Source organism: Heterodontus francisci, chromosome 44 (genome assembly GCF_036365525.1).
Source record: "Heterodontus francisci isolate sHetFra1 chromosome 44, sHetFra1.hap1, whole genome shotgun sequence".
Classification (NCBI taxonomy): Eukaryota; Metazoa; Chordata; class Chondrichthyes; order Heterodontiformes; family Heterodontidae; genus Heterodontus; species Heterodontus francisci.
The window spans coordinates 23,139,227-23,163,593 of record NC_090414.1 but is presented as its reverse complement, the minus strand read 5'-3'; the positions used below and the strand labels follow the sequence as shown (position 1 = coordinate 23,163,593).

Sequence of the window (24,367 nt, the reverse complement as noted above, 5' to 3'; positions counted from 1 at the left end):
TTGAAAACACTATCAAACCTCCTTCATTTGTTCCTTACACCTTCCATCTGCAAGCTTTAAAAATGCAAACTTGGCATCACCAAACTACTGCCTCCTGATTAGCCTGTCTTCTTTTCCATTTCTCGAGGCGGCCAACATCCCCAGCGTATACACCCTACTGAGCCAGCGGCGCTTGAGATGGCTTGGCCATGTGAGCCGCATGGAAGATGGCAGGATCCCCAAGGACACATTGTACAGCGAGCTCTTCACTGGTATCAGACCCACCGGCCGTCCATGCCTCCGCTTTAAAGACGTCTGCAAATGCAACATGAAGTCCTGTGACATTGATCACAAGTCGTGGGAGTCAGTCGCCAGTGATCGCCAGAGCTGGCGGACAGCCATAAAGGCAGGGCTAAAGAGTGGCGAGTCGAAGAGACTTAGCAGTTGGCAGTCAAAAAGACAGAAGCACAAGGGGAGAGCCAACTGTGTAACAACCCCGACAACCAATTTTATCTGCAGCACCTGTGGAAGAGTCTGTCACTCTAGAATTGGCCTTTATAGCCACTCCAGGTGCTGCTTCACAAACCACTGACCACCTCCAGGCGCGCATCCCATTGTCTGGCGAGACAAGGAGGCCAAAGAAGAAGATTTTCCATTCTGCACTGAATCTTTTTTAATCCTCTTAATTTTGTATGCACATCAAGGTAAGGGATGTTAGTGCCAGGGCTGGAACATTTCTGAATTTAAACATCCATTATCATCATAAATACTCCCAGGTCTGAAGCATCATAGGGTAATTCTCCCTCTGCTCTGTTCCAACGATGTGTTCTCAGTCCCAACCTCATCACATTTTGCATCAGTATATTTTCCATTTCCCACACCAGCCATACCCTGGCTTCATTCAGTAAGATTGCCAATCAGTGATGAATTAAGGTCTGTTTTGTACTGTAACCCACTAGGAACTCAATTGAGATTGCTCAGAGTCATTTCACATAGGACCTGTACAGTCAGCAAACAAATGAGATTTCCATTCAAGCAGTCTGGGGAGGATTTAAACCCAGATCCCAGAAGTGGAATGCCAGCATGTAATCCAGCATGCCACCAAATTCCCTGAGCACCAACTTTTTATGATGATTTCTCAAAACAAAACTGCCTGACAGAGTTCGATGGATCATTAACACTCCTATTAGGCTGACTGTAATTTGAAGAGTTGAATCCTAAACAAAGTTAAAATAAACTTCCATTGCTGATATGGCAATAGATTGAATAGAATGGCAACCCAGTGGTGGTTTGGTGGTGGGGGGGGCGGTGGTGGAGGAGATGGGGACATGACACTCCCATTTTGAAATCGGACAGTGCGGCATTGAAGGACCTCCCCCATTTTGCTCCTGAGAACCTCTGTTACCTGGGCTTCAGCCTCCAGATTTGGCCCGAGGTCTTTGTGATTCTCAGCTAGGCCTTCGGACGAGTTATGTCGACGTTCCCCAGTTCCCAGCTCGATTCCCTTCCTGCCAAGTAGGTCAGATTTTAAGTTGACCCCACTCCCCCAGCCTGCAAATAGTCAGCCAAACCTAGCTCTGCCACTATGGCCACTTATGCTGTTTTGAACAGGAGGATACGATTTTGAGAGCTATCCCTTGGTTATTTTAGTAATTGTAAACCAGACAGGAATTTCTGGTTTTGATTATATTTAACAATAAAAATACACACATGCAGAAGCAGGCATGTTATTTTTAAATGTACCGTTTCTATCTGGTTTAAAATTGGTTAGAAGCTGGTTGGCATAACTGAGAAAGATACAATTCAAGCAGCTTGCATGTTGCAAAGGTCAGTAAGGTGACAGGGAGAAAAAAAAATACTCAGTAGCGTTAGAATCTAGCAAGTTGCTTTGGTTATTAAGTTCGCAAAACTGCAAGTAAATTTCCCTCAGCTCGTTGGCAAATCTTTCCAGCTCTAAATTGGACTGTTTTCTTTCCTTCACTATTAATGACTTCAAGCACTCCCAGGTGTATGTTGTGTCTTCCTGCTTTTCCCAGCCTCTGAGAAGCAAAAGACCTGATGAGTGTTACCCCTCAGTAGGGAACCACATAAAACAGTCTGACATAATTGAAGTAAAGAATAAGGGGGTAGACATAAATAAAATGAAGGATGGAAGGTGCGCAGTTCATCTTACTGTAGTCACTGGTCACGGGTAAATGGTAGTCTATATGGACAGTGTATAATATATGACATTACAAAGTGTGTGTGAGCACAGCATGAAGCCGCGTGAAGCGATTACTTCAAAGAGATTAATTGTTAATCCTTCGGTACTTATTTCTACTCAGGGTAAATTATGAAAAAGGTCAGCTTCCAGATTGTAAGGGATAATGTCTACTTTCAGAACTGCTGCTAGACCACACTGAGGATGACAATTCTATGAATACCCAAAATTGTATGTTACAATTATAGAAATGAGCTTTAATGGCTCTTGATCATTCCTGATCTTGGTCGTATTTGTAATTCACAAGTTATTTTCAATTTCTACCTTTTCTTCCCATCTCTCCTGAAAGCATGCTTTCATGGATGCTCTCTATTTCTCCATTAGCACTCATAAAGATCCCACAGAAGGGCGAACACCACCAAAGCAAATGAACGTTGCTATCACATTAAGTAAACCTAAAAACTGAACCTTGAGATATAAATCAAATGAAATGCAGTGTTGTGTGCACGGTTCACATTACAGCGATTGCTTGTCACCGGAAACTGTAGCCTAGACTTTTTGATTGGATCTGCCTGGCTGATGGCCATAGTTTGGTCAGACCCAATGTTACCAACAGGTGAGAAAGATGACTCGGGGTCCCTCTCAGCCTTCACCTGGTTTTACTGTAATAGGGTTTAATTTTAAACACGCCGTGTTTTTTAGCTCCCCCTTGGTGAATCCTTGTTCACCACTTTACAATTATAAGACAAAGACACCAACACAAACAGACTTTCTTAGGTTTAAGGAAGAAAGGTTGAAATTTATTAAACTTAAACTCTAATTCAGTTGACGCCTATAGATACACAACGCGCCCCGCGCTAGCAAGCATTCGCGATACATGCAAATAGGGACAGAAAAGAGCAGAAGAAAAATAAAGTGGAAAAATTTGAGGCAATATCTGAAGAGTTTTTGTTACAGTTCTTCAGGCTCACTGTAGAGACCTTGATTATAGGTAGATCTTGCTTTTCACTGGGGCCCAGTATTCTTCTTAAACCTTGTTCGCTGTAGGAGCCTTTTCTCTCTTGGGGTTCATGTGTTTTCAGTGGATTCAGAGGCTTGTGAGGCAGGAGAGAGATTATCTCAGTCCAGGAGCAAGCAGACACTCTCAGTTCAAACTCTCTGTGGCCATTTCAAAAGAAAACACTGGAACAGCCAGGTAGTCATGTGACCAACTGGTCTAACTAGTCCTAGCCCTTGTGGATTCTATCCTCCTTAGCAGGCCCTGGAATGTGCTTCCTCACCTTCAATGTCTGTTGGTATGGAAATGTTCTTTTCCAGCCACAGCTGATCTGTTTAACAAGTCATTTCCTCCAACAACAGTCGAAAATAATTGTTCATGACAAAGTTAATGTGCCTCATTCTTGGCAGTTGGGGGCCTAGTATGACACCAAGTATCTTCACCCATTTGTGCCCTGTCCCATTATTCCCAGTGGCCACAGGAAGTACCTGTCCATTTCTGGTTAGCTTTTTGCTGCTGCCAAATACTTTGACATTTGCTTTTGCAGCATTAGCTGTGGTGCTGCACAGTTCCATGCAGGACATAATCAGTTTTCCTTTAACAATTCTCTTATGTCCTTGCTTCCTGAAATTTCTGGTAATTTCATCCTTGATTCAGGCTCCACTATTTTCCCGATCACAAGCTGCAGGCTGGCCTACAACTCCACTGGCTTATTTAGGTTACAACCACCCTTCAAGTTTTTTTTTCAGGCTGTCGCTAGGGCCTTAAGTAACATCAGTCAATCAGCTGTGCACAGATGCATTAAGCAAACCACGAAGGCATTGCTTGCTAAAGTAAGTAATTTCATCCTATACTCGTTGACAATTGGTGGCAGAATGATGGGACACTGCAGTTTTACCAAGTGCTAGGATCCCTGCAGGTCCAAAGAGTTATAGATTGCATCCATGTGGCCCTACATGCCTCCCAGCTCAATGCCCAACACTGGCTCTGTCAACAGCAATGTTCAGCTTGTATGTGACAGCAGCGCTGCAGTTTGCAACGAATGCTCACATCCCGAGGAGTTGTCACATTGCCTTTGTTTTAAACCACAGTACTTGCACTCTTTCACCCTGAAAATAAATGCATGGAAGGATGTGTGAAGAATAATTCCAGGGGTGGGCTGGGTATCTCCAGAAACAGTGCTGCCTCAAAGGTAGTGGTGGTAAGCAATTAAAGCATGTATTTGTAAATGTCAGGCATACTTTTTTTGCTGTGCATCCTTAGAAAGTGTGGCTGTCTCCTGTAAGCATGCCTGACCTGACAAGGTCATGAAAGATCTTTCTGCCTAGCCACGCATGTTGTTGAGCTGGCACTTACTGCCCTGGACACATTTTTCCATTTCCTCCCAAGAGGCTTTTGGCCCTCTGCAAGTCTGCCAGGCATTTTCTCTGAACTCAGTGTCAGTAAAAACAATTCTGATGATGTCTAAAACAAACATAAAATACGGCAGATGCTGGAAAGCTGCAATAAAAACAGAAAGTACTGGACATGCACCTAGGTCTGGTAGCATCTCTGGAGAGAGAAGCAGAGTTAACGTTTCAGGTTTGTGACCTTTCTGGCAAAGGTTACAAATGTAATAGGCTTTGAGCAAGTGAACGGGGTGGGGGGTGGGGAAGAAGAACAAAAGGGAAGGTATGTGATAGAGCAGAGGGCAGGAGGAATTAAATGACAAAGATGTCATGGAATAAAAGGCAAAGGTAGTAATAGCTGTAGTAAAAGACAAAGCATTTGTCCAGGGAGATGCTAATGGAAGAATAATGAACAACTTCTCTACATTGGGGAGACCAAACGCAGATTGGATGACCGCTTTACGGAACACCTCCGCTCAGTCCGCAAGCATGACCCTGATCTTCCGGTTGCTTGCAATTTCAATTCTCACGCCCACATTTCTGTCCTCAGCCTGCTCCAGTGTTCCAGTGAAGCTCAAGGCAAGCTTGAGGAACAGCACCTTATCTTCCGATTAGGCACTCTACAGCCCTCTGGACTCTACATTAAGTTCAACAACTTCAGATCATGACTGTAATTTTGATTGTTTTTTATACCATGTACCAGTCTTAAACTTGTTTATCATGTTTTTGCTTTTGGACAGAGCTGCTCATTATTCTGCCATTAACACTCTCTCTGCACAAATGCTTTGTCTTTTACTACAGCTATTACTACTCCCTTTGCCTTTTGTTCCATGACATCTTCAACATTTAATCTCTCCTGCCCTCTGCCAACTCTGCTTGAGTTGTGTACCTATCATAACCTCTGCATCACCAACTCGTTCTTTCACACGAAACCCTGTCACCAGGTTTCATGGAGGCACCCAAGATCGCGTCGTTGGCACCAGCTAGACCTCATTGTCACAAGGCGAGCCGCCTTAAACAGTGTTCAAATCACACGCAGCTTCCACAGTGCAGACTGCGACACCGACCACTCCCTGGTGTGCAGCAAGGTTAGACTCAGACAAAAGAAGTTGTATCATTCCAAGCAGAAGGGCCACCCGTGCATCAACACGAGCAGAATTTCTCACCCACAGCTGTTACAAAAATTTCTAAATTCACTTGTAACAGCCCTTCAAAACACTCCCACAGAGGATGCTGAGACCAAGTGGGCCCACATCAGAGACGCCATCTATGAGTCAGCTTTGACCACCTACGGCAAAAGTGCGAAGAGAAATGCAGACTGGTTTCAATCTCGTAATGAAGAGCTGGAACCTGTCATAGCCGCTAAGCGCATTGCAGTGTTGAACTACAAGAAAGCCCCCAGCGATTTAACATCCGCAGCACTTAAAGCAGCCAGAAGCACTGCACAAAGAACAGCCAGGCGCTGCGCAAACGACTACTGGCAACACCTATGCAGTCATATTCAGCTGGCCTCAGACACCGGAAACATCAGAGGAATGTAGGATGGCATGAAGAGAGCTCTTGGGCCAACCATCGAGAAGATCGCCCCCCTCAAATCTAAATCAGGGGACATAATCACTGACCAACACAAACAAATGGACCGCTGGGTTGAGCACTACCTAGAACTGTACTCCAGGGAGAATGCTGTGACTGAGACTGCCCTCAATGCAGCCCAGCCTCTACCAGTCATGGATGAGCTGGACATACAGCCAACCAAATCGGAACTCAGTGATGCCACTGATTCTCGAGCCAGCGGAAAAGCCCCTGGAAAGGACAGCATTACCCCTGAAATAATCAAGAGTGCCAAGCCTGCTATACTCTCAGCACTACATGAACTGCTATGCCTGTGCTGGGACGAGGGAGCAGTACCCCAGGACATGCACGATGCCAATATCATCATCCTCTATAAAAACAAAGGTGACCGCGGTGACTGCAACAACTACCGTGGAATCTCCCTGCTCAGCATAGTGAGGAAAGTCTTTGCTCGAGTCGCTCTGAACAGGCTCCAGAAGCTGGCCGAGCGCGTCTACCCTGAGGCACAGTGTGTAATTTCGTGCAGAGAGATCGACCGTTGACATGCTGTTCTCCCTTCGTCAGATACAGGAGAAATGCCGTGAACAACAGATGCCCCTCCACATTGCTTTCATTGATCTCACCAAAGCCTTTGACCTCGTCAGCAGACGTGGTCTCTTCAGACTACTAGAAAAGATCGGATGTCCACCAAAGCTACTAAGTATCATCACCTCATTCCATAACAATATGAAAGGCACAATTCAACATGGTGGCTCCTCATCAGAGCCCTTTCCTATCCTGAGTGGCGTGAAACAGGGCTGTGTTCTCGCACCCACACTTTTTGGGATTTTCTTCTCCTTGCTGCTTTCACATGCGTTCAAGTCCTCTGAAGAAGGAATTTTCCTCCACACAAGATCAGGGGGCAGGTTGTTCAACCTTGCCCGTCTAAGAGCGAAGTCCAAAGTACGGAAAGTCCTCATCAGGGAACTCCTCTTTGCTGACGATGCTGCTTTAACATCTCACACTGAAGAGTGCCTGCAGAGTCTCATCGACAGGTTTGCGGCTGCCTGCAATGAATTTGGTCTAACCATCAGCCTCAAGAAAACGAACATCATGGGACAGGACGTCAGAAATGCTCCATCCATCAATATCGGCGACCACGCTCTGGAAGTGGTTCAAGAGTTCACCTACCTAGGCTCAACTATCACCAGTAACCTGTCTCTAAATGCAGAAATCAACAAGCGCATGGGTAAGGCTTCCACTGCTATGTCCAGACTGGCCAAGAGAGTGTGGGAAAATGGCGCACTGACACGGAACACAAAAGTCCGAATGTATCAGGCCTGTGTCCTCAGTACCTTGCTCTATGGCAGCGAGGCCTGGACAACGTATGTCAGCCAAGAGCGACGTCTCAATTCATTCCATCTTCGCTGCCTCCGGAGAATACTTGGCATCAGGTGGCAGGACTATATCTCCAACACAGAAGTCCTTGAAGCGGCCAACACCCCCAGCATATACACCCTACTGAGTCAGCGGCGCTTGAGATGGCTTGGCCATGTGAGCCGCATGGAAGATGGCAGGATCCCCAAAGACACATTGTACAGAGAGCTCGCCACTGGTATCAGACCCACCGGCCGTCCATGTCTCCGCTTTAAAGACGTCTGCAAACGCGACATGAAATCCTGTGACATTGATCACAAGTCGTGGGAGTCAGTTGCCAGCGTTCGCCAGAGCTGGCGGGCAGCCATAAAGACAGGGCTAAAATGTGGCGAGTCGAAGAGACTTAGTAGTTGGCAGGAAAAAGGACAGAGGCGCAAGGGGAGAGCCAACTGTGCAACAGCCCCGACAAACAAATTTCTCTGCAGCACCTGTGGAAGAGCCTGTCACTCTGGAATTGGCCTTTATAGCCACTCCAGGCGCTGCTTCACAAACCACTGACCACCTCCAGGCGCGTATCCATTGTCTCTAGAAATAAGGAGGCCCAAAAGAAAGAAGAAGAATTACTGCTCCCTTTGCCTTTTGTTCCATGACATCTTCAACATTTAATTTCTCCTGCCCTCTGCCCTTCTCCCCTCCCCTCCGCATCCCACCCCTCCGCATCCCTCCCCTCCGATCTGCATTCCTCCCCTCCGAACTGCATCCCTCCCCTCCGCTCTGCATCCCTCCCCTCCGCTCTCCATCCATTCCCTCCGCTCTGCATCCCTCCCCTCTCCTCTGCATCCTTCCTCACCCATCCCCTACCATCCCCATCCCTTCCACATCCCCTCCCCAACCCTCCCTGTCTGCATCTCCTCCCCTCTACATCCCCTCCCCATCCCCTCCCCCTCCTCATCCTGTCCACATCCCCTCCCCACCCCTCCCCTCTGCATCCCCTCCCCTCCACATCCCCTCCCCACCCCTCCTCTCTGCATCCTTACCCCACCGCATCCCCTCCACTGTATCCCCTCCCCTCCCTTTTGCATCTCCTCCCCTCTGCTCCCACCACTCGTCCCACCCCTCCCCTTCCCGTCCCCCCTCTCCCCTCTCTCCTCTCCCCTCTCCCCTCCCCCTCCCTCTCCCCCTCCTCTTCCCCCTCCTCCCCTCCCCCTCCACTCCCCCCTCCCTCCCCACCCCCTTTCCCTCCCCTACCCCTCCCCTCCACATCCCTTCCCTCCCACCTCCCCCCTCTCCCCATCCAGCTCCCTTCCCCTCCCCTCCCCTCCCCTCCCCTCCCCTCCCCCTCCCCTCCCCTCCTCCCACTCCCCTCCCCTCCACCCACTCCCCTCCCCCTCCCCTCCTCCCCTACCCACGTCCCCTCGCCTTCTCCCTCCCATCTTCCCTCCCCCATCTCCTCCCTCCTCCCCCTCTCCTCCCCCCACCTCCCCTCCCCTCAACTCCCCGCTTCAACTCCCCCTCCCCTCTCACTCCCCTCCCCTACCTTCACCTCCCCATCCCCTCCCCTCACCTCCCCCTCCCCTCCCCTCAACCCTCGCCTCCCCTCACCCCTCCCCTCACCTCCCCTCCCCTCCTCCCCTCCCCTCCTCCCCTCCTCTCCTCTCCCTCTGCCCATCCCCCCATCCGCCCCCGCCCCCCCCCCCCCCCCCCCCCCGCTGGCTAGCAAACGACTCGGTGTTTACACTGTCAGTTGAGGTCGGTTTTGGCGTGTGCTGTCGCTGATGGTGGGAGTGCTGCTTTGTGTACATTTGCAACAGTATGAAGATAAACTGTTTGAATGATAGCGACTCTGTGCATCGGAACAACCCATTTACAGGTTGCAGGTGCATCTCAGAATTCCACTAATAGCCAATTAACAGCTTGCCGCTTCCCTTAAAGATGTTGCAGGTGCTCCTATTAATGGGCAATTAACAGTTTACCGGTGTTCTGAGATGTCACATTAACAGGAACGCTAAAATGTCTGCAAGACAGCCTGTCTGCCTGTGTGAGATGTGATTTCAAAACTGGGACATTACGTGTTCTATATGTTGATATTTTGTTCTCCCTCTGGATACAGCCAAGTGGAGCAATTTATGGGACAGGAGATCGACAGTGAAAGCAACATCTGTACTTTATGCACTGCATTGTCTGGCATTTAACCACACAATAATGTCCCCAATTCTATCTCTTTGAAATTCCATTTGCTGTCCACTTCTCTGTTTCTCCAGTGGAACTTCTTTCTCTTCATCAAATGGAATCTTTAATGTCCACCTGCAGTACTGCAATGGGCAGACAGTGTCTTAATTTAGTATCTCATTCAGACACTGGTATCTCAGACAAAGCAATATTATCTCTCAATTTTTGTATCCTGTGAAGTGCCTTGGGACAGTTAAAGGTGCTATCCAAATGTAAGTTGTTGTTACCTCAGTACAGTACCTGTACGTTGTATTCTAGTTCTCAAGTGGGCTAAAACCCGCAATCATCACTCAGGAAGAGTGCCAGGGGTTGAACTAAGCTTTCGTTATCTGATTATATAACAAAATATCAACAATGAGGAACAATGAAGCGTAAAAGAAAATTCGGAGAGATGCAAGACCGTTACTATGTGTGATCCGAACTAAGGAATTTTCCCATTGTCTTAAACAGACACGTGGGCAGTGCAAGTACACAGAGGAGATATAATGCAAAACAATGATCTCTGAGCAGGCAACATTGGCAGCAGTTCATAAGATTTTAATGCAAAGGGGAAAAAAAATTGCCAACTCCTCCTAGTGAATTGTTCAAATCTTCAATACCTGACAATATTTTTATCAATGTAGCATCTGTTCCTCAAAGATGTGTCAGATTACTGGCCATTCATCATTATTTTCATTTATTCTTGTACAAAGGCTTGAATCAGATTTAGAAAAACGCCATTAAGTAAGTATATTCTGTTAATTTACAGATGGAATGGATCAGATTTTTTCCCCACAGAAGCTACATCATACTCTTCAGCAGCAAGTTATTTTTATATCAAATGGTGAGCTTGGTGACGTTGTGATGCTGCTGATGGATAAAGTTAAACTGCTTGTCTTCCTAAAGTTGTCTCTGTCTCGTGGTCTGTAAACTTTCTGTCCTCTATTTTTCTATTCATCTTTCAATCTCCCTCTCTTTCTTTGGAGCTGTTATGTACTTTTTATTCTTTGTCGTCTCTGTATCTCACTGTTTCCATCTCCTTTTACAGTGTTTGTAAATCTCCCCTCTTTATCTTCTGTTTACCTCACACACATTTTGTTTATTGATTTACTCAATTGTTGCTTTTCGAGAACTTGTTTAAGCCCACAGCATGAAGCAGGATGATAGTAACATGTACTGCGTTAAATGTACATACAGCGGCTAGGCAGATAGCGACCACTGTGAGCTATTTCAACGTGCACAGCTAAGAGAGGAACCAGTTTTGAGAACTTGAATGGGAAAGTGAGCAGGCAGCAGGGTCCAGAGTGAGTGAGGATCTGGGCCGAGTTTCATTTCTACCTGGATCCAGTAGCATTCCTGTCACTGTTGTGTTGTCTTGTTGGATTGGAACTGTTACTGCAACCCGGAATGATACATCTGCAAACCTTCCAACCTGAAGAAATATTTTGATGATGAAGATTTAACCAAGCACCAAGAATGCAACGGACACATATATTTGATACATAAATCTCAGTTATGCTGATATCTGGTAATTGTGGGTCTTGCTGCACCTCAGATTTGAGGTAAATGCAGGAACCTCACCTCAGCTGGTGTTTTGCATAGGGCGGACCTATGTAAATGGATAGCAGAGGGTTTCGGCAAACACATCTTGGAAGCACCATAAAATGTCAAGGAAATGTACGTGTGGTGATGTTTCAGCACAAGAGTGGTGTAAACCACTGAAAACTAAATTTCCTGGCAAAAAAATTGAGTCATGTCTACTTGAGTCACAGTTATGCTGAAAGTTTGCTCCAAGTTGTTCTCTTACTTTTGAATATTTACTTCTTATTTATGTAGGATTATTGTGTTCTTAGATAATATGAAGAGTTATTGACTGCAACCTGAAAACTTTTTCTCAATTTGCAAGTGAGTTGTCTTTATGACTGTCATTCATGGAAGATAGAACCATTCTCACTTTCCCATCCTATTAAGCCTCAATTTCCGAGCCTCTGCTTCGAGCTTCCATGGATTTTGTCAAAATAATCAGTTATATCTCCAGAATTAAAAGCTCCAGGTGAGAAGAAAGCAAGGATTGGTTTCGGGGAACAGCAAGGGAATAACAATCAAGAAGGGTGTATGGTGATTACCTTGACCAGGATGATCGCAGTATTGCTGATTGTGTGAACTGAAGGAACCTTCTTATGTTTGGTGATATTGGGCACTCGAAGGCTGAACCATCATAATGCCCGTCATTGGATGAAGTATCGACTTTGGTTTAAAAGCAAGAATCAAACCAATTTGCAAGAAATCAACCCATTAGATGACAGACTAGGTTTGAAGAGTTGAGAAAAAAAAAACAGGTTGTTTTATCCCAAGTGCTACTGGAGCACTGACAGTACATTTACTAATTCCCAACAGAGCATCCACCGCTTTGTGGCTATGTCAGAAACCCATACGGGAGTCTAAACCACCATGCAGCTGAAACCTGAACTTGCAGTATGTGGATAGCTGTGCTGAGAATTTATTGCTGCGGTAACCTGGCCTGGAACCACAAAGCGTCAATCCAATTGAGTTAGGCAATATTAAATGTTTCCATACTGGCGTGGATGCTGTGATCTTACTTTAACCTCTCGAGTCTTGAATGGCCTTAACTACTTTCACAGCCTGCTAACCCTTCTCCAAAAGGCTGTCTTTGACAGACTGCTACAAGCAGTGTTATAACAAGAGGAAGAAATGGTAGTTGTAGAGACTATTCTTGATATTTGACAACCCTATATTCCAGATTAGTCTATAACATTATCAGAAATGTCAAATGCAAAGCTGAAGGGCTGCAATTTATATTGTCTGTCTCTTCTACATTTGTTTGCTTACAAATTCAGTGTCCTCTCAGTAGTTTCCCACAGCACTAACTTTATTAGTCCAGGAACCAGCAATGACATGGGATCCTTGTCAGGCTGGATTTTCTGATGCACACAAGAGACCTGCCAAGTATCACTCATCAGGAGCGACAGTCACCTAACTATGTTTAAATATCCAACCTATTTTGATGTGTCACTCTTAAACACAGTTTTGCACACTTAGATATGTTGCTCATCATAAAACTCTGACATTTCTCCCTTGTTAACATCTCTCCAAGTGATCTCTGCATTTGATCGAGAAAAGGTAATCGTTTTAAATTTTTGGATATAACTCCCACCAGTAGAGATAAAAAGAAAATACAAAGAAAACATTCAAGCATTAAAAATAGTGCAGAGAAGAGCCACAAGGATGATCACCAGTTTTACAGGTCTCAGTTATCAGAAAAGACCGGGGAAATTGGGTTTATCAGCCTTGGAAGGAGATGTCTGAGGTGATCTTGTAAAGGTACATAAGAAAGCTGACAGAATGGTAAAGGCAAATCTGGACTATTAGTTTAAATTAAATTGCAAGAGTAAGATAAAAGAACACAGGTTTAAACTAGTAAAAGCGTGTACATTCTTTTGGACTATTGCTCAGAGTGGAGGATAAACATTGTCATGCAGGCCCCCACCTGCCAAGAATGAGGCATATTAATTTCGCCACATGGACATTAAATTTCAAATTGTTGCTGGGAAGAAGTGAAGGCCTGTTACAAGGACTGCCAGACCTTGGCTGGAAAAAAACATTTGATATACCAACAGACATTGAAGGCAGGGAAGCACATTCCATTCCCTGCTAAGATGATATAATACACAGAGCCAAGACGTGGTCAGAATAGTTATCACATGACTAACCTGCTTGGCAACCTGGAGGTTTCTGAATTACAGTTTGAACTGACAGCCTGCAGAAAACAGAATGTTCCTGGACTGAGAAGGTCTCTCCTGGCTGGCTCACCACAGCCTCTCCCATCTGCCTGCTGCCATCTCTTTCTCACAAGCCTTTGAATCCACGGAAGACACCTAAACCCCAAAAGAGAAAAGTCTCCCCCAGTGAACAAGGTTTAAGAAGAATACTGGGCCCCAACGAAAAGCAAGATCTTCCTACAATCAAGGACTCTACAGTGAGCTCGAAGAACCGTAACAACAACTCTTCAGATATTGCCTCAAACCTTTCCACTTTATTTCTTCTGTTTTCTTTCTGTCTCTATTTGCATGTGTGTATCGCGTGTGCATGCTAGCGTGGACACGTCGTGTATCCGTAGGTGTTAACCGAATTAGGGTTTCAGTTTAAATTAATTTCAACTTTTCTTCTTTAAACCTAAGAAATTCTGTTTGTGCTGGTTTCTTTGCCTTATAATTGGAAAGCGGTGAACAAGGATTCACCAAGGGGGAGTTAAAAACGCAATGTGTTTAAAGTTAAACCCTGTTACGGTGAGACCAGGTGAAGACTGAAAGGGAACCCTGGACCTCTTTTTCACCTGGTCATAATAGCATCAACATAGACAGTCCCGTTTCCCCATTGTAATTTCTATGCAGCTGTCCAGGGCCAACTAAAAAGGCAATCCATGTATAAGAATGTGTGTCTCAGCTTTGTATGAAGAACATGATCTGTCAGCTATTTTTAACAGACGAAGGAGTTTCACTGGAGTTTTTGTTTAAATTTGATTCGCTAAGGCTTCTAAGATGACTGAAGTCCCGCAGAAAGCTTGTGCAATATCTACACTGATGTATGGAGCTGGAACTTGCGATTGTGAAGAAAATAAATGATAGTAGATTAAATACTTGATGTTTCTGTTGCAAATGCTCCCTTTTTTTTGTTACATTTTGAGGACTTGTGTTTTAAAACTGAAAAAAGGATTCCTGGGCTTTGTGTTTTTAAAAAAAAGAGGTAATCAAAAGGTCTTTTGGATTTGGTTTGTAAACAACAGTTACTGGAAGGCACCTGTTTTCAGAAAATACAGAGCAGGGACTTTTTGATCTGGGAAAGATGTTTACAAAGAAGTGCAATGTCAAGATTTATAGGGGCCAAGAGACTTGAGTCCTGAGATTTTTTTTTGTTTTGCTTTGGACAGGCAATTGGGGTATGGGCCGTGTTTTGAAAAGGAGTCAAAAAATCAACCTGCCAAGACCAAACCCCAACTCAGCCTTTTCCAGCTCTTTGAAAAGCCTGCCTTTTTTCCATCTCTTTGAGAAGCTCTTAGAAGCGAGTGTAAGAAATAGAGAAATTGATGCTGCATTTCTCCTGCATGGCCTGCCTGAAACCCCTGTTGCCGTATTTCTCCTGGAAAGACTGCCCAAACTGATCTTCAACGTTGCCTGAAAAGAACTGTTCTAGGAAGATCCCAGTGACAGCTGTCTACATGTGTTTGGGATGCCGAATGAAAACAAAGAACATCTGACATCTTTCCATATCTTCTCTTTTTTCTTTAAGAATTAGCAAGTATTTGGCCAAAGAATTCTTTTTTGTTTTTTTTATAATAGAGCTGTAAAGAGAAAATCTCTTTTTTCGATTAATCGGTATATGTGTGTGTGTATGAGGGGCTAAGGTAAAAAGGGAACTTTCATATTTCAATCTGGGTGTTTATGCTTTGCTTTTTTACTGGTTAAGACTTGTTTTATAATAAACTGATAATTTTGTTGTTTATTAAAGAAACTTGGTTGGTGTATTTTGTTCTGGGATTAAAAAAAAATAAAGTCCATGATTGACCGTATCAGTAACTGGGTAAAAATTTAAATATATGTTGTGACCTGTGGACAAGTGAAACTAGGAAAGCTGTGTACTCCTGCCTCAGCCGTAACACTTTAGATATGCAGTCGGAATCAGGGAGATTATGTTTCAAATATAGAAGTGTGGATTAGACTTAAATAGCTACTTGTAAGCAACATAGTGAGAATTAAAATGCTTCATTGGTTTGGATGTGTTTAGTGTGCTAAAAGAGAATCTGGCAGAATGAAGCTCAGCATGGGTACAAAGGAGTGAAAAAGAAGGAAGAGTTTGTGCAATGTTGCAAATTGAAACTGGCCTTGATTTGCTCAGCATGTATACAGACTGCAGTGTGAAAATCTAGGCTGATGCTCCAGTGGGTGAGGGAATGCTGCACTGTCAGAGGTGCCATCTTTTGGATGAGACGTAAACCGAGGCTGACGTAAAAGATCCAATGGCACAATTTCGAAGAAGAGCAAGGGAGTTATCCCTCAATCAACCTCACAAAACAAGTTATCTGGTCATTATCACATTGCTGTTCGTGGGAGCTTGCAGTGCCCAAATTGGCTGCCATTTCCTACATTACAATAGTGACTACACTTCAAAATTACTTCATTGGCTGTAAAGTGCTTTGGGAAGTCATAATGTTGTGAAAGGCAAGTTTATTTTATATTAAAATAACAATCTTTAGCAGCAGGTTTAATAAACCTTTCACTTTTACAGAGGCCATCCTTCCCTTCTCACATTACCCCTCAGTCCCATTCTGTCCCCTGGAAACGCATCAAATTGCTATTTACACCCATTTACACTAGCTCTCTAGAATGACAGAATCAGAAATTCAGCATTGTTAATGATCATGAGAGCCAACAGGCAGCCCACCATCACCTGATGATGTCCTGTGGAGGGACCACTGCACCAATGCACAAAGCTGCACAGACATCTGGTAGTGCCACCCTTTGGTTGACCACTGGGGGAGTATGCTTTCCTTCATTGACAAATTTATGTGAAAAATTGAATGTGACAAATTAATTTAGAAGGCTGATTTTACTAAAAAATCCCGGTTGGGGTATTAATCCACTAGGAGCATATATAAAGAATCTGTGGTTGTGCTTCTGGGGCTATACATTCGCAAAATCAGCTTTCACGTGCCTACATTTTTGTTTAAAATGATTGAGTGGCTGAAACTGTAGCCCAATGAGGTTTGTGAGAATATTGCACGGTAGTTTGTAGTCAGATATTCTTCCCTACCGGAAAGCACCTATTTCAAAAGTACTTCATAGGTTGTAAAGCGTTTTGGCACATCTTGAGATTGTGAAAGACGAGATATAAATGCAGTCTGATGTATAATTGAAAGTGCTTTGGACTGCTCGATTTCTATTTACAGGGAAATAGTTTGGTCCAATGAAAATTTATGCATTAAAATTCAGTGATAATATCCAATGTGTTAATCATAATTTGAATCCGGGCTTCAGCCTGAGTTTGTGGATATTGTATGTTGAAATGTGCCAAGACTAAGATGAGTATATAGTATGTTAACTCTCTTTTTCTTCCTCTTCTTTGCAGCAAATTATTCACTGCTGGGAGGGGGTGGAGGTGAGTAGTTTGGATTTGATCTTTATACTGTGGCAAAATATTTTTTCTCACATCTAAAAGTACAAATTGGGGTGACTTGAATTGTGAAAGCGCAGTCAGATAATGGAACCATCCAGTTACGCAGAGGGGTGAGAGTGTTTGTATGTGTCTGTTGAAGCATAAAGTTTTAAGTCTCTAGACTGTATTAAAACCTATTCTGATGTTAAATTGATATGCAGATTCCCTCTAGGAGCTACAAACTCAGTTCTCGTATTTCATAAAAATAAAAGCTCAGCACCACCATAACTCCACATACACCTTCAATATTAACCTTTCTGCTTTAGAACATTGATATGTATGATAGGATAGAGGTCTTTAAGATCATGGAAGGGTTTGATAGCATAGATAAAAAGATGTTTCCACTTGTGGGGAAGTCCAAAATTAGGGCCATCAATATAAGATAAGATAAATCCAAAATGGAATTACCCAGAGAGTGGTGAGAATATGGAACTCACTACTTAGGAAATGGTTGAGGTGAATAGTGTAGATACACTTAAGGGGAAGCTAGATAAACACACAAGGGAGAAAGGAATAGAAGGACTTGCTGATAGGGTGAGATGAAGATGGGTGGGAGGAGGCTCATAAGGAGCATAAACACTGCTATGGACCTGTTGGGCTGAATGGCCTATTTGTGTGGTGTGCATTTTATCTAATTCTATGTTTGATGATTTGTGACTGCACTGAGTAACCACCAGAACTCTCTTTCTGCCATAAGTGTCATGCAGCAGCTAACAAATGCCATAAGCATAACAATATAAATATCAATGATGTTACAAACATGCTATATAACCAGACCAATAAAAATAACCATGCAGTATGTATCACATGTGGTACATTCTCCATTTTAACATAGTAGCTGTTTCAGGCAGAGGAAAATCGTCCATCTGTCCATCCAACCAATCCACACTGTTGTCTTGGTGCATCTAATAATCCCAGTTCCATTTGTTGTCAAGATCCTGTCTGGATCCTTCTTGAATCCCATGAAGCATTCTTGTGTAGACTTGAGTCAGCGGCTATTTAGTAAAACGACGTTAACTTAGTTCAGAAAATAAATTATTCTCCAGCATGTTTTTCTTCATAGCTGGAATTGTAATTGCATGCTAAAAATTGTGATAACGTTTAGAGAAAAGAATCTAATAACTAGTGGTCTCCCTTGGCATTGCTCACGTTAAGTTAGAAGTGACACTGATTTTATAATGACAAGAGAATTGCACAATATGATGTTGTAAAGCTCAATTCTATAATAGCTCCTTTATGAGTTAATTAGAGGTTAATTGTTCTTCGTTAAGAAGTATGCAGATTGGTAGATGTTTTTAAATTCGCAGCTCCAGGTTAGAACAAACTGTCGTGAAACTTTCTTTCTCTCATGGATTTTCGATGTTTTGAAGTGTGATGTCTAAAGTGGAATGGATTTATGCTAGACTTTTTTTATACTGGATCTCCAGTGGCATTATTCGCAATAAATCATATTGTGTTATAAAGATTGGAGTATTATGTCCTTTGATGCACAGTACATTACTCTGCTGCTAAGGTACAGCTATGCACTTTAATATCACACTTTCTATTTGTTAAGTAAATGCAGGCTCTGGTTAGTCGCAGTTTGTTTCCTTACTTGGGGAGCTTTGAGGATTGGAAAAGTTTAGGTTTGCAGAAACACCCAGCCTTAAAAGACCGGATTTCTGAATTTTTTTAAAAAGTGAAATTCTTAGGGTCACCAGGATACAGACAATCTGGCTCCTTTGTCAGGAAGCTCACTTCTTTCTGTTGCTCTGGAAATGGATGTATTTTTAATGCTTTTAGCATGATATAGAGAACTTTGCATGTAGACAATGTACCTGTGAGACACTGAGTATGCATTAAAAGCACTTCTGATGGTGACTATTCAAAATTTTAACTTTCATAAAAATGGAATTAAAAAAAAACTCTTATCAAAGTTCTTTGTGGCAGACACAATGTTTGACCCACGTGCCATTGTATCTTAAATTTGATATGGAACTTCGGAGAGCATGCTGAACTAGGAACTGAAAATTTCCTCAATTACATGTTCCTCAATCCTCCTGCTGATTGATTTTGGACGTTGCATTACATGAAAGGTGCCGAACAGATGTAAGGTGGTGTGGTCAAAGGGGAGACTGCCTCTTGAAAAGAGAGTGAGGCAAAGGGGCTTCTCACTTAAGTAAACTGAATGCACCTAAAGTTCTGTCGACTGTTCAGCTAGTGAGGATGATAATGGAGTATAGAGGAGGTAAGGAAAATATTGATTTGTTTCTGGAAAGTCACAGTCCTTGGAGTTCCTGTCTGTTCACTTGGGACTTTCATTAACATCAGTAAATGTTATTGCTTTATTAATGCTAAAGATCTTTATGGTACAGGAAGAAATGAGTGAGTAGAGGAGAAGATTTGTGTTGTCATTCTTCAACTACTCCTCATAGGCATTAAAGGCACAGATGGGTAATAAATTTATTTAGTGTTTCGATTATTGTAATAAATCATAAAGCAGATTGCTTAGCTCTTTCTTGCTGACCAGCAAATTAGTTTGACAGTGGATTGATTTATCTCGCAAAGTTATAGCACCTGCAAGTGCTTTCCTCTAGGTTGTGCTTACTGAAATGTGTGTGTAAAATATTCAAAGTGGCGGTAAATTAAATGAGATTGTGGCTAATGTTGACGCACAGTATTTAAAGTTGTCAGAAAAATATTGAGCAGTCAGTCAGTTCCAGGTAGTTGGCATCCCTGAAATATATTGTGGGAAATTACATTTTGTGGGATTAAGCTGCAGACCGTTTGTTATATTAAGTAGATAACGCTTCCGCTGGTATTTGTTCAAGAATGCCTCTGTAAATGATAATTAATCACATTTATTAATGGTAGAACATAATTTCAAATCTTTTGGAGCAGTTGCCTTTATTACTTGTAATTTAAGCACTCCTCTCCACCCCTCCCAGATCTTTGTAGCTATCCTGTCCTTAGTTGGGAGGTAAGATGAGTCAGCGGCGCTTGAGATGGCTTGGCCATGTGAGCCGCATGGAAGATGGCAGGATCCCCAAAGACACATTGTACAGCGAGCTCGCCACTGGTATCAGACCCACCGGCCGTCCATGTCTCCGTTATAAAGACGTCTGCAAACGCGACATGAAATCGTGTGACATTGATCACAAGTCGTGGGAGTCAGTTGCCAGCATTCGCCAGAGCTGGCGGGCAGCCATAAAGACAGGGCTAAATTGTGGCGAGTCGAAGAGACTTAGTAGTTGGCAGGAAAAAAGACAGAGGCGCAAGGGGAGAGCCAACTGTGCAACAGCCCCAACAAACAAATTTCTCTGCAGCACCTGTGGAAGAGCCTGTCACTCCAGAATTGGCCTTTATAGCCACTCCAGGCGCTGCTTCACAAACCACTGACCACCTCCAGGCGCATATCCATTGTCTCTCGAGATAAGGAGGCCCAAAAGAAAAAAAGAAAGAAGAAGATGATCCAATGTTATGAATGCTGTCCATTCTGCTTTTTTTCTCAATCTGCCAAGAGGTGCAGTGTGGCATTGGTTAGAAGCTCATTCCTTGGCCAGTTTTCTCTGCCTTTCCCTTAGACAACTTATCTATGACTGACACCCTATAAAAAGATAAGAGCATTATTGTTAGTGAAGACTGGCCTTCAAACTGTGGTGCACTTATTGTGGGATAGAATAATGAAGCAGTCTGATTACATTATTGACTCTATCTGTCTATGTATATATCTACCAATTCCTTCATGCCACTATTACAATAATTCTTTTTGTATTTGATGGGAGTGACAGTGTGTATTTGGTTTATTTAGATATCAGTGGTGTTGAATACCCGATTTGAATCGCTCCACCTTTGGCAGCTGTGCCTTTAGTTGCCAAGGCCCTCAGCTCTGGAATTTCCTCCCTAAACCCCTCCGCCTCTCTACCTTTCTCTCCTCCTTTAAGACGCTCCTTTCGTTATCTGGCCTAATATCTCCTTATGTGGCCCAGTGTCAAATTTTTCTTTATGACGCTCCTGTGAAGCACCTTGGGACTTCTACTATGTTAAAAGTGCTATAACAATACAAATTGTTGCTGTTGAATTTTGTGCAAGTGGGAAGGATGTCCCATGTTGGTGCATCTCAGGTTAGGCTGATTTATTTGAGCTTGTAACTAGTGTCTGTTAATCAGAAAAACTGTGCTCTCGTACATTATGCTTCAATTAATAATAACATATATTGTCATGTTTATACCAATAGGATAATATGTTGCTTATAACTGTGTTTGTATCAACAAATAGCTGTTCAGACTTCTGAGGCCAATTTTCAGAAATATAAATTTAAGGAATCGGAGTTGGTGCAATAATAATCTTTCATCTCTATATGTCGTTAGCAGGGACTGTAAATATGACAAAGCTATAGACTTATTCTGTGTGCTAGTGGCAGAACATCAATACAGCACCAATCCTTGTTTTTACTCTATTGACAGACTGTTTAAATTGGACCCTTTCTATGGTGTGTATAATTGGATTGTCAATTGTTCTATAGATACTTAGATCTAATAGTGACCATGTCAGAACTCAGCGCTGATTTATTTCATGGTGTTACCTCCAGGAGTGTCATGTATTAATGAGATCCAGTTTCTTTCTTTCTTTTGGACCTCCTTATCTCGAGAGACAATGGATACGCGCCTGGAGGTGGTCAGTGGTTTGTGAAGCAGCGCCTGGAGTGGCTATAAAGGCCAATTCTGGAGTGACAGGCTCTTCCACAGGTGCTGCAGAGAAATTTGTTTGTTGGGGCTGTTGCACAGTTGGCTCTCCCCTTGCGCCTCTGTCTTTTTTCCTGCCAACTACTAAGTCTCTTCGACTCGCCACAATTTAGCCCTGTCTTTATGGCTGCCCGCCAGCTCTGGCGAATGCTGGCAACTGACTCCCACGACATGTGATCAATGTCACACGATTTCATGTCGCGTTTGCAGACGTCTTTATAACGGAGACATGGACGGCCGGTGGGTCTGATACCAGTTACGCTGGCCAGATTATGTTAACTGTACACACTGCTGTCGCTCAAAAATATGCCAGACTACTGCACATATGCAGTGGCATGCATTGTGTATGTGTGCGGTATGAGTTGGATAAGTACTTGTACAGTGGTACTCCAGACTTGAGGGTGAAGCTAGTGAAACCTGACCAGCATGCATTATATATGCCTACTGTCTCGTAGAGTCAGACTTGAGTTGGTAGTTAAGTGTGAGTATATAGTCTCAGTCAGCCATTGGTGTCAGCTTGACTCAGTTGGGAGTACTCGTGCATCTGAAACAGAAGGTGGTAGGGTTGAAGGTCCGCTGTAGGACTTGAACACATTCATAGAGTTATACAGCACAGAAAATTCATAGCGTCATACAGCACCTATCTACTCTCATCCCATTTTCCAGCACTTTGCCTGTAGCCTGCAGCCTTGTATGCTTTGGCATTTCAAGTGCTCATCTAAATACTACTTAAATGTTGTGAGGGTTCCTGCCTCTACATCCCTTCAGGCAGTGTGTTCCAGACTCCAACCGCCCTCCGGGTGAAAAGTTTTTTCCTCAAATCCCCCCTAAACCTCCTGCTCCTTACCTTAAATCTATGTCCCCTGGTTATTGACACCTCCGCTAAGGGAAAACTTTTCTTCCTATCTACCCTATCTGTGCCCCTCATAATTTTGTATACCTCAATCAGGTCCCCCACCACCCCCCCCCCCCAGCCTTCTCTGCTCTAAGGAAAACAACCCTAGCCTATCCAGTCTCTCTTCATAGCTGAAATGCTCCAGCCCAGGCAACATCCTGGTGAATCTCCTCTGCACCCTCTCCAATGCAATCACGTCCTTCCTATAGTGTGGCGACCAGAACTGTGCACAGTACTCCAGCTGTGGCCTAACTAGCGTTTTATACAGCTCCATCATAACTCCCTTCTCTTATATTCTATGCCACGGCTAATAAAGACAAGTATCCCATATGCCTTCCTAACCACCTTATCTACCTGTGCTGCTGCCTTCAGTGATCTATGGACAAATATACCAAAGTCCCTCTGACCCTCTGTACTTCCGAGGGTCCTACCATCCATTGTATATTCCCTTGCCTTGTTAGTCCTCCCAAAATGCATCACCTCACACTTCTCAGGATTAAATTCCATTTGCCACTGCTCTGCCCATCTTACCAGCCCATCTATATCGTCCTGTAATCTCAGGCTTTCCTCCTCACTATTTACGACACCACCAATTTTTGTGTCACCTGTGAATTTGCTGATCATATCTCCAATATTCACGTCTAAATCATTGATGTACACTCCAAACAGCAAGGGTCCCAGCACCAATTCCTGCGGTACACCACTGGTCACAGGCTTCCAATCCTCGAACATCACCCTCTGCCTCCTGCCACTAAGCCAATTTTGGATCCAATTTGCCAAATTGCCCTGGATCCCATGGGCTCTTACCTTCTTGACTAAAGTGCCAGTACTGAGGGAATTCTGCACTTTCTTTGTCCTTTGTTGTCCTTTGGCTAAGATAATAAAATGAACCCTATCTGCTACCTGATAGTGCAGTAAGATCTTGCTGTGCATAAAATGACTGTTCTTGTTAGTGTGGTTTTCGAAAGTGCAGTTTCCATTGGAAATCACTTGGTAAAGATCAGGAGTGGGAACAGTGGCAATTTTTTTCCCCTCCCCAGCACAGGGGCAATTATAACTCATAACGACGGCCCAGCTTACAGCACAAGTCAATGATTGAATTTGAATTCTTTCAACCTGTATGGCTTAGTAATACTATAGTGGTCAACATGTGTGAACTTAAAAGGGGTGAAATTGGCTTTCAGCAGTAGTGCAAAACAGACAATGGCGAATCAGTGTCTCATGGAACTATATCCAGTCCTCTTTTGCTGGCAGAGTGCTGGGAGCAAATCTCTTCAATCAGGCATTGTATGCAGTATGAGAGGGAAAATCGTGAATATTCCTTCAGAATGCAACTTTCAAAAGCTTGGGGTTGATGCTTTTCATACAATCAGAATCTCAATGACCCCAAGTGATCATTAAGCTGTTAGATTGTCATTAAAACTCAAATGGTTCACTAATGTCCTTTAGGGAAGGAAACATGCCATCCATACATGATCTGGCCTGTATGTGACTCCAGATCCACAGCATCAAAAGCGTGTTGGTTATTTTGGAGGTACATACAGTATGGTGATTCTGTAAAGGGAATTGTCCTTTTATGTGAGATTATGGAGTATTGTTATGCCCATGGGAAACTATTAGCATTGCTTTCATTGTTTTTTGTAAGGCTTTTGACCTTGACCTCGCTATATAGATGCAAGTTCTTATTGTTATGTGTCATGTAGTCAAGGTGAAGAAACTGAAAACTGTATTACACATGGCTAAATCTTGGATTTTATCTACAAAGTGTACTCTGGATTCAAGATCTGTAACAGTAGATAGAGAATCACCAAACCTCTC

At 43.5% G+C, this 24,367-nt stretch overlaps 1 protein-coding gene across 1 annotated transcript in view; it reads left to right on the top strand.

The window, feature by feature from the left end:
* The window catches only part of LOC137356091 (ADP-ribose glycohydrolase MACROD1-like), an 866,553-nt gene that overhangs the window by 273,744 nt on the left and 568,442 nt on the right, over window positions 1-24,367 (top strand). The window contains exon 4 of the mRNA XM_068021901.1: window positions 16,844-16,873. Coding sequence (XP_067878002.1) covers window positions 16,844-16,873 — 30 coding nt within the window. The remainder of the gene's footprint in view (window positions 1-16,843; window positions 16,874-24,367) is intronic.